Raw genomic sequence first — 11,586 nt, 5'->3', positions numbered from 1 at the left:
GGGGGAGAACAAAAAAAAAACCAACCCCAACCAACCAACCAAAAACAGGTAGAGGTAGAGTACCTCTCACTGCTCAGTTTCCAAGTCACAGAGTTAAGGCCATGATTTCAGTGGAATGTTAAAAATTCTTTTAGAAATGGAACTGCCAATGACAGGTAATTTATAAGGTGGAAAGGGGAGAAGAGGAAATTGCACATATGAAACAGACTCAAACAGGAAGACTTCTACTTTTATACATTCCAGTTTGGATGTAAACAGTTTCATTGGTTTTAGCAAGAGTGAAAGTGCAAGAGTAGATATCCTAGATTAAATTTGCCCATCGAAGGCCGCCTGGCATCACCAATAAAAAGGTGAGTGAGGTCCAAAATATCTTTACACCCAAGCATCTAGAAATGCCCGTACAAAGGAGGAGCAATTCACGATAGTAGTAAATTAAAATGCAAACATTTTATTCTTACCTGTCCAACCATGCAAGCAAGGCTTTAGCAGCACCAATAAGCTCTACCACAGAAGTAAGGAATTCATTGGGGGGCTTGCGAGAGGTATTTCCATCATAATTTGAACTTTTCCTACGGCTGCTGATGTAATTTTGTAGATTGTTGGACGATGCTCGCAGCTTGAGAACCAGGTTCTTCATATTGTCTGTTTCAAGGCCATAGTTCTGCAATGAATATTATTAAGCTTGATTAAACTCCCTCCTGAATCCTCCTATTTACTATACCACAAATTACACACTTATATGGAATAGAAGGGCTGAAAATTTGCCCAATTTTTTTCTGGTTTTTGGCAAAAATGCCTTTTAAGATTTGTTCTACTCTACAGTCCCTAAAGCATACTTTTGTGGGTGTCTAAGCCCCTCAGTTTCTGAAATTAATGAAATTTGAAGACACTTTAATCAGAGTGAAGTCCCAATCCTATCAGATGTCATTTACCTTTAAAATGAAGTTGGAGTAACAGGATAGTTGTTTTTCTTTGTTAAAGGAAAACAAATACCTTTTTTTCTTTTCCCTACTGTGTTACATAAACACTGAAGTAACATTTCAATCACAACTAAAGATAAATTTAATCTGACAAGAGAAAAACATCAACAGGAAGCAAATGTAATTTCACAGTCAAAAGCTGGAATAAATATTTGAATCACAGGTTTTCAGTAACTATGCTCCTTGATTACAGCAGTGCAAGTTTGCAAGCATTTGCGAGTTTGAGGACTGCATTAACACTGTACATAGTAATTAAAACCATTCTTAGATGTTGTATTTCTCATTCAACAGCATCTTTATAAAAACTTTTGAAACCTAAAAAACAATCTAAGTCCTGTCTGTAACTTCAACTTCATAAATTCAAATACAACCAAGGCACACGCCATAAGATTAAAACCCAGTTGTTTTAACCAATACATTGATCACCTCATTCCGATCACATCAGAAATACTGTACTTTATCTGTTCTGATAGCAACTCAGTTTTGTAATCATGATTTTCTTCTTTTTGTGTGAATTACGCAGCAATATGTCACTGGCTATCTTTGCTTTTGAGTTATCCCACCTTGCACAAATCTCTGTGGGCATCTTCTGCAAATTAAGATCCAGGCAATATTTAGATCTTTTCTTAGAGCTTAAAAAAAAAAAACAAAACCAAAAAACCCCACCCAACCCAAACCCACACAACCAAAACCCACACACCCAAAAATACAAAACCCCCCGCCTTTCTCCATTCTTTTGCTGCTGCAGATTCCTGCTACCAACCCCCAAGTTCCATAATTCAGTCAGCTATCCTATCTACTTTCTCCTTTCCCCCAAAAAACACAAAGCAACTAAAGCAAATCTTAATTCTATTCAATTCCAAGTTTCCAGGGGTTCCAAATATCTCCACTCTGGTTCACAGCATCACCCAGGCTGGTGGTAAGCTTAGATCTCAGTTCAACCCCCTGTTCACAGCAGGCTCAGCTTGTTCAGGGCTTTATCCAGTTAGATCTCGGAAACCTCCAAGGACAGACTGGGCAACCTTTCTGGGCAACCTGATCCACCACCTGACTGTCTTCATGGTGAGAAAGTGTTTCCTTATATCCAGGCTGAACATCATTTCAACTTCTACCCAAAATCTCTCATGCTCCCACCATGAATAGCCCAGCTCTGTCATCCTCCAACCACATTCCACCCCATGGCAGTTGCTGGGATTCTGCTGTTTGGTCTTGCTGAAGCCATCTCTTCCCCAGATTGAAGAAGTCCTAGACCCTCAGCTTCTCCTCACAGGTGAGCACTCCAGCCTTGACCAACCTGATAGCCCTCCACCGAGCTTGCTCTGATTTTTCCACCTCTTTCCTGTACTTGTGGGTGGGAGGCATATGTAGACTAGAAAGTGCCAAGTAAAGGATGATAAATACTTCCCTCCCTCTCTGGCCATGCTCCCAGGATGCAGCCTAGGATGCTGCTGACTTCTTTGCTGCCAGGGTGTACTGTTGGCTTGTGGCTCCATTCCCTCCAGAGTCAAGCATCCATGAAGCAGGCCGGAATATCTTAGATTACATCATTTAGAAAAGATGAAACAGAAATTCGCCCCAAAGAAATCCAGTAGCGTAAGGAGAGGTTTCAGCCACTCAGCTACCTTTCAAATACCTACCACCTCCTATGGACAAGATCCCAGTGGGTGTAAGTTACTCAAATGCTTCTCTCATCCCCCTGAGGGCTCTTGGCAAGGAAGTAGCCTTAAAGTGCAGCCAGGAGTAGAGGTTGAGAGGATATAACCAATTAAAAAAATGCCACTCTTGCAACAGCAAAGGACATCCTTTAATTTTCCAGGTCCAGAGAGGAAAAGATGTGAATTACTAAACAATGTTAAAGTACTTGCAAACTGTCATGTATGACCTTACCACCTCTTAATTAAAAAAACCAAACACACTGAATCAAAAAGCCAAAGGAAAAAACACCCCAAACAAAAGCATCTTTCAGATACGTTTCTAGCAGTTAGTTTTCTCCTCCTCATAGGACATTGCGTATTAGTCTACTTTTGGAGGAATTATTTTTCACCAGCAGGTCTGGATGTGGGGCAAGTTCCTGTGACCACAAGAATTTGAAAGTAGCCATGGCAAAAACTCTCCATTTAATAGGAGAATTAGGAGACACTGACCCCTGCCCTTCCATAAAGGGACAGGAGATACAAAAGATTTTGTTTTTTCTGTACAATGGTATAACCATGTAATCATTCTGGTCAGAACTTAAGAAAGTCTTCAAATACTTAAGTATCTCCAGGTCTTTTTTTCTGTCATTCAGGTGCAGAAATTGTGCCTGCCACCTGCGGGTGTCTGCGATTAGAGATGGCCCCAGCATTTACGAGGACAGCTCATATATACCAGGACAGATTTGGGCTTTGGCCCTAAAACATTCACACACTCCTTATCACCTCTCTCACCTTATTTATCCAGTGGGTCAATCCGGTGTCACCTTTCCAGTTCAGCTAGTTTTTAAATAGTTCTCTCAAGCACTTCTCAGTTTTGAGGTGGACTTCAGCAACACAGGTTGCTGAGGGTTATGACCCCTCTGGAGATAGAGGGGTCCAACCTACAACTGCATCTGGTGTCCTCAACAGCCTATCAAGAGCACACCGCTGGCTAAGCTCTCCAGTCACTGCACTAAGCTCTCCGACAGCTTCTCCCAGAGACTCTATGAAATGCACCTGTAAACAAGCAGCCTGTGCTCTAGGAAAAGTCCTGGCTAAGCACTATGGCTATCCAGCACAACAGGGAGCACACAGCTCTACAGTACAGGCAACAGAATTCTCCAACTACAGACCACCCCTGAGGGATGAACTTCCCCAGAATGAAGGGTCATCACAACCCAAACCCCCCCTGCTCCAGGTGCAAGCCAGAATCCTCACCTGTCTGCTGTAACACTCAGAAAACATTATGCACCTTCATCAGATAACAGCGATGTTTCTATCCAAGCTGACACTATCTTGACCACCTCACACATAACCACCTATTAGTGCTATTTTTCTGCTCCTTCACTTGCAGTGCCCACTCTGTTGGGAGGGATGGTTTGGATAACTAAAACATAAAAAAAAAAAAAAATCTATTCCCTTTTTACAGTAGTGTGCACACAGCTGGTTTAACTCCCTGAAGTAGCTTACCTCAGGGTCAGGTTAGTGCAAGCACAAAAGATCACTAATCTGAGGGCAGGAGGGGGTGGAGGCAGCAGCTGATTTGAATTAATTTAACTTGTCATGGAGCTCTGGCCCCAATTCAGGACAGATAGGAATGCTGATGTCTTGGCAGCACACCAAACAGCCTTCACAGAGACAAGTGGCTGAAGTGCAAAGCTGAGCAGGCTTTTTTGAAATATTTCTACAAAACTGAGGCTACAATATTTAACAGATTATTATTTAAGCAACCAAAAGGTTTAAGATGTTGCTCATGAACCAAAGAACACAATACTATTGCACCTGATTTAAAACATCAAAGTTGCTTTCATCAAAACACGGGCTGAAGGCAGCGCTCAAGAGCACCCTATGTCAAACATTCCCAGGTTGTTACTCATTAAACTGAGGAGCTACACGCAGGGCTGGAGCAGGCAGCACACACACATGCACAAAGGAGCACATGTGCACGAGAGCACGCTCTTTCCCAACTCCATGACACGTGATGAGAAAAAGTACACTGTCCAAACAATTGCTCAAGGCCAGGCAGCCAACATAAAATGAAATTTTAAAAAGTGTGGCTAACCGAAGTCAAGAGAGCACAGGAGTTTTGTCAGAGCTGACTTGGGCTGACATGGCACTCTGCTACTCGCCTTCCCCTTCACACTTCATGTTCATGTCTGCACTGTGATGATGAGCTAGTTCTGCTGGCCAATCCAACTGAAAGCCAGCTCTGGGGAAAAAAAAATGAGTAAGACCAGACCAAATGCCTGGTCAAAAGCTGATCCAACTCACTGCATGCCTATGCTAACACAAGGGACTGCCACAGTCACTCATTCTTGCTGTTTCCCCTTCAACAAAAATGCATCCTAAAGAATACTTTGGAGTCCCAAATTTCCTACTAAACTGTACTAAATCTGAGACCTCCAGAAAACTGAAATCTTATGAAGTGATATACAGATGTGGTGCTTTTGACAAAGATTAGCCACAACGACTAACTCTTCAAGTACCCATGTTCTATTTTATGTTATGATGTTGTGCTTTGTTCCACTGCAAATATGCTGGCAGAATATTAATACCACTGAAATTATCAAAGGCATAATGCTAAAAATTATTTGTTTTGTGGTTTGTTGTTTGGGGTTTTTAGATTGCTTAAAACTACTATCTCTTCATTCTGACCTCAAGAAAAGTCCGCTGCTTTTTTGCTTCCAAACTCTCCTGTCACACAGTGTAAGATTCAGAAGGCCAATCTAAAGAACACATTAAAAGTGAAAATATTTGCATATAGATTCTTGTTAACCCATTTTTTTATATATATTTACTAAGCTCAAACAGGCAAGTCTACTCATCACGAAATGATGAGTAAAGTATTCAGCTTTCACCACCTGTCTAGATGCTTTTTGTTCCATTTATTTGGCTGAGAAACCCCTGGATCCTTGCCCCTGCTTTTGTGGTTTTTCATGAGTTTAAAAAAAAAAACATATTTATGTATGTTTGTTCTCCCCTCCCCAAAGAGGGAGAAAACTAAGAAAAGAACAACTAAGAAAAGTCTTCCTCCCATCCCTTTTCTCCTCCAAGCAAATATTGTCATCAACAAAAAGATGGAGGCACTCAAGTGATTCCCTCTGGGGAACATGGTTTCTTTGATATGTCCTCTAAATCCCTTAAATAAGACTTCAACACCTGTTCAGAAAAGTCTGTTAGAACAGCTCAAGCATAACAGAAATCTGTACTCAAAGGAAACCTTCACTTTTTAGCCCCGTCCACACTTTCCTGCTGCCTCTTCAGCTGCAGCTTTGTTGCACATTGAGCCACTGCTATGAGATGAGGGAACAGTGCCTCATCACCAAAGCAGCAAAGATGCTTTCATTCCTCTTTCAGCTATACTGGTTCTAGAGTTTGCTTACTGCAGCAAACACCATAACTTGCAGCCATTCTTTGAGCTTGGCAACGTAGCTGCCAAAGAGGGTTCTATCCCTATAAAAATCAGGCTGGCCCAGCCAATGCCACATTTCCACAGCATGAGCTAAAAGCACGGGGAAGGAGGCAGGCGGGGGGGCGGGGAAATGCCCGAAATAGTTTCCCTTGCTTTTTAATTCAGGGACAAAAAAACTTAGGGAAATGTAACCATATACACACACAAAAAAAATCCCATATTCACTAAATTATATCAATACACAGACCCACTTTCACAGTGCTAACAGAGGTGGAATAAGGAAACCTTCATTCTCTCACACAAAATGAAAAGACAGTGAAGTAAGAAATTGACTGTCACTAGAACTTAAAACACACCAAAAATCAGTGGTCATTTCATAAAACAATCCTAAAAACTCAAAGGAAGGGGCACCAAGAAAGGTGACAAAGGGCATACCTAAAACACGGGAATTTTTCCACCTTTTAAAAGGGAACGGGGACATTTCAGCTGCAATATGTGAACTCTGCTTAATGCATTAACTTAAACTGCATTTCACAAAGAATTTCCAGAAACAAATCTCAGGTCAAAACTTTTGTCTTCAACGGAAATGAGAAGGAAATTGTAGGAGATAAAACACAGCTTTAGGTTCTGGCAGTTGTCCAGCTTTGTTCCTTCTATTCTAATATTTTAAAAAGTAAGATGAAAAAAGTGCCTTTGGGGGCTGCCACATCCATTACTTTGGTCAGGACTATATAGAGCACACAGTACATTTCCTAAATCACCAGATCCCTTCATTTGCCTGACAGACTATCCCTTCCCACAACATGAACTGCATTTCAGGCTAATTACATTCCTCTATTAGATTTTCAAGTGACATGTTAAAAATTTTTGAGAGATCAAATACTGGAGAGGAAGTAAAATGTTTTTCAAACATAAGAGCCACTCCTTGGGAAACATTTCAGACTGCATGAAGTGATTTCACAAAATACACTTCCTTCAGTATAGGCTCTCCAATTTATTCCTGGTTATAGAGTACGAATGATGCCTGTAGCACCTCTCTGCAGCAAATAAAACACGTATTACACATGCAATAAGGACTCTCCATTTTAATAAGAGTATGCTCGGTGCTGTAAGTCTTACCTAATGAAGGGAAGACCGGCCAGTGCTGGCCAGGGAATCGTCGGGCAGGCTTTCCCACCCTTCTCCCTGATGTAATCACATACACCTCTGGCGCTCAATCACTGTGTTACATCAAACACATCTTCAAGACTCTCTCCAAACTACAGTTTAAATAAAGCCTGCAAAATCATCCAAAATATATCTTTTTTTTTTTCAGCGTGTTTGTTTTAAAAGTATCTGTGCCGTCATATATCAGGAGTAAGGTAGAAGAACAGCTTAAATTTGGAATCCAATGAGAGTTTAACTCGACTGTAACTGAGTTAGCAAAACATCCCTCATTTCAAGCACATTTTTATCGCTTGGTATGTAGACTACAGAATAGCCCTAAACCCGTTTCAACTAATGTGAGGAATCATTAGCAGCTGTCATTTCCACAGTAAGCCATCCGTCTTCTGTAACAAATTCACTCTACTCAACAGCAATTTTAATCACTCTGTTCTCTAACAGGAGCCACAAAATCTAACAACGCTACTCAGACAACTCTTTCTTTTAGAAGCGCAACCAAATGAATTAGCATTGTCTCTTATCAGGAAAAAGCAAGCTCTTAACACAAAGCTTGCGAGAATTAAACAAATTCTTACTGTTTCCTTTTACAGTGATGTGTAACAGAAAGCAAGAGACACAGGTATTCTGGTTTTATCGGACTCGCTTTAGTTATTCACCCAAAAGAGCACTTTAAGAAATTCTTTGCATGTCTGTTCACCACTTAACTAACCAGTGCACACAGGAGATCCACAGCCTCTAGAACCAGCTCCTGGTGCCCAATCCGTGAGATGCCCAAGTCTTCAAGGTCCTGGTGAGAAATCTGTAACAGCTGTTCACCATTTATCTTCTCCCGTTCAAATTTAGGGACATACTGCTGCAGGCAATCATCTAGGCCTACCAAAACACAAAAAGGAGAAAAGGGGATATGATTATAAATTCCTGCCTTTTCCTCCATTTCTTCCCAAGTGAAACCACACACCCCCAAAAAGAAAAACACCCACCACAAAAACAAACCCTGCAAAAGACACAAATTGCAAGTTCATACTAACATACCATGCCAAATTATGAAACAAACTTGCAGTGCAACTGAAGTTGTACTCTCTGCTTCACAAAGAGCACAGAAACAGAACTCGCAGGTTATATGAATCTTTGGGTCACCTAAGTCAATACACAACCCACCTGCTCCTTGTGGATCAAGCTCAGCAGGTAAGAATATCCCTTCGGTGTCTGCAGAGAAAAAGCTATCGGGGGCATGTGTAGACTCAGCTATTAGGGCAACCCAAAACCCTGACGGGTAACCAAAGCAACAACCACAAAAAGTAATAGCTGACCAAAAAAAGATAAATACAAGGCAAGGCAAGAACAAAGATCTTGCCCAAAGCCTAGTTAAACAAGCAAACAAACACAAGCATAAAAACCCGCAGTTCCCCATCCACTTTTATATAAAAGGGCTGAATGAATGATGAGAGGAATATGGAACAATCAAAGACAAAGTAATCAAAATTACATTTGGCTCAAGTCTCATTATTCCCTTGATTTATGATGCCCTGCAGCTTCCTGAATCAGCCATTCCTTTCCCTTGCTAAGGATCAACTGCACACACCAATATGAAATATAATTCACTTCTGTATCTATGAAGTGTTTTTAAAGCAGTTTAGAATATTTTGTCCCAGCAAGGTCTCCAAAACCCTCACTTTAAATTGTGATTCTCTGATCCTGTTCTCTACAGTATCTTTTCCCCCAGTAATTACAGAAAGGATTTCTGGTTTTTGTTTTCATTTATTTAACTGAACTTAATGTGTTAATCCTGTTGTCTTGTGTATTCTGCTCATTTCCTCAGTTGTTAAAGATCCTGTGAGCAGCTGCAATCTGGGGAAAAGATTTGGATAGATGTGTTGTTTTAAAGATGATGCAGTGCTCTTGATGCCCTGTTCCACTTCAAAATATTACCTAGAGCAAAAGGAAAGGACCCAATTAAATCTGTTTTATAGAAATACACCATGTTCACGGAAAATAGTTGGCACAAGCAAAAATTCAGATTACACATTCGACATCTACTTCACAGCATCCACAAAAACTACACTGTTTGACCATTCAGTTTTTAAAAAAATTGAACCTTTAGCTGTATAAAGGATGTTTATCCATTGCACTGGCTTAAAAGGAAGCCATTGAGATGGACAGGATGTCGAATGCTGCAGATGAGAAACACGAACCACATCCTGCACTACAAGGAACTGAGAGCCAGAAGACCAGCACTCAGTTCCACTCAGAGCCACAGCAGCAGCCCGGAAAACAAGCACTCCCAGCACACTCTACTGCCAAGAAAACATTCAAGACGAATCACAAGGGGGATTCTAGGAGTCACATGAAACACACTCACTCCAGAACAGCAGCACGAGCAGTCACTGCTGCCCTGCAGTGTCTGTTCGGAGCAGATCTGTACATTAAGGACTCTCAAAGGCACAGGAATACTTAACGCACATGACTTGCCTTTATAATGCACGCTCAGAAGTTAACAAGGACAGACACTCTGGCACTTAACAGCCCCTTTACATGACTGGGCAAGCTTAATTACTGCAGTACATCTCAATCTGGCTGAACAAGCTTGACTTCTCCACGTGCAGAGCTACTGGTGTGCACCGCTTCATTTTTAAGCGTAATTATGAATGGGAAACCCGCATGCAAGATGAGCAGTGTCTCCAAGGGCTAACAGTTGTTTGGTGTGCACTCTTGTTTCTTCCCATCTGTCTTGGCAAGGCCACATAAATTTTCAAAATTGAGCCCACTCTTCTCTTTCCCACAGGCACCAAATTCTCCCTTAGGCTACACAAGCTCTTTTCCCAGGAAAAATAATAAGAAGATCTGGCCTCCAATGTTTAACAATTTGTTTTTTCAAAACAAATTCTCAACCGAGGCTGACATACAGCACACATATTTGGCATTCCCAATTTTTAATGCTGTCTTGCAGACCACTGTTTCCCATCATTTCCCACTGTAAGCCCACAGTTTCCGTTACAAATTACACAAAGACCTAAAATAAAATGCTTTACTCAGCATGCAATGAGTTTTTATTTAAGTTTTTCATATGCAGTGCTGCTTTTGCCTACTACCCTTTCTGTATTAACTCAATTTTCTAGATCTTTCTTCTACACTAAAACGTGAGACTCACAAAGGTATATATCTCCCACAAGAAATACAACTAGGTGCTTTCAGCTTGCCTGGGCTTTTTTTTTTTTCTTAAATTCATGCTTTCCTGTTCTTGGAAGTCTATTAGAACTTGAACAGCTACCTCTAAAATATTGGTTTAGTAAGAGTCCTTAAAAACAATACTTCTACAATCACACCATAAACCTCTGTTTTATAAAATATAAAAAAAACCCACACAAATGTTAAATCAAAACAGAGGCATAACCGCTCAGCTAAAAAATGTCTTTAGAATTAAGTGACCAAAACTATGCAAAGCAGGAAGCAAAGACAGACCCACATGCTCATGGCAAGCATTCACTAATGGTTTAAGATGAGCTTACCAACCTTAACGTTATTATTTTTACTAAGAAACATATGGAAAAAACCTTAAACATTTGAATTGAGATTGCAACAATATTTATAGCCTATTGTTTAATTTTCCATCATATGAATTAAATGTTTAATCATTGCATGCAAACCAAAAAATTCTGATTTCTCCAAGACGAAAAATGGACTCATAAATCATTTCAACAAAATAAGCTAAATAATATTTAAATAAAGTTTTAAAAGACAGCACTGAAATGCCAGTGGCAATCTAAATTAATGCTCTTTTCTTTCCTCCAAACATCTCATTTCTTTCCATGTATTTTCTCTGTGAACTTCAGAGCCTCATGTAGACTTGGTACCAAGTCTACATTAACAAAGTTTGGATAGTTTTGGAAACTAAAAAATTATTAAAATGAGCTAAAAATTATAAAAAAAAAATCAGTCTACATTACTCAGAAAGACACTGTCTTACATGCCAGACCATTTTCAACTGTGCAACATTAGCTGGTTCGAGCTAGAAAAGTTTTGTCTATTTCTGAAACAAATAACAAAATTAAGACTCTGACACTAGAAAAGAAATCTATATTTATCTCCTTTACGCACTGAAGAGCCCTTCTGAAGTCTAATCTACTCATTTTATGCTCAAAGGGTGTTTAAAAAGCATTCATCTCAACCGCATGCGAGAAACCTTTATATTACTCCTTGCACATACATGCTTTAAAGAAAACATCCTTCCTATTTACATAACTGTCCGAGAGTGAGGGGTGATGGAAATAGAAATAGCAGTAACAAAATGTTACCCACATTTTACAATAGTAGCAGTGATTTTGGGGAGGGAAGGAGGGAGACAGGCTAGTCTAGTTAG

General features: G+C 40.2%; 1 protein-coding gene across 1 annotated transcript in view; it reads right to left on the bottom strand.

The window, feature by feature from the left end:
• The window catches only part of CNKSR3 (CNKSR family member 3), a 29,161-nt gene extending 19,951 nt beyond the window's left edge, over positions 1–9,210 (bottom strand). Inside the window, exons 1-3 of the mRNA XM_010138516.1 lie at positions 9,159–9,210; positions 7,939–8,102; positions 459–661 (exon numbers count right to left, since the gene is read on the bottom strand). Of these exons, the coding sequence (XP_010136818.1) occupies positions 459–661; positions 7,939–8,102; positions 9,159–9,210 (419 nt within the window). The remainder of the gene's footprint in view (positions 1–458; positions 662–7,938; positions 8,103–9,158) is intronic.
• Between the last annotated feature and the right edge of the window lie 2,376 nt (positions 9,211–11,586).

The sequence above is a fragment of the Buceros rhinoceros genome, unplaced genomic scaffold, assembly GCF_000710305.1.
Source record: "Buceros rhinoceros silvestris isolate BGI_N320 unplaced genomic scaffold, ASM71030v1 scaffold18066, whole genome shotgun sequence".
NCBI classification, from domain to species: domain Eukaryota; kingdom Metazoa; phylum Chordata; class Aves; order Bucerotiformes; family Bucerotidae; genus Buceros; species Buceros rhinoceros.
The sequence above is the reverse complement of the archived record's forward strand: the minus strand, read 5'-3'. Positions and strand labels throughout refer to the sequence as shown.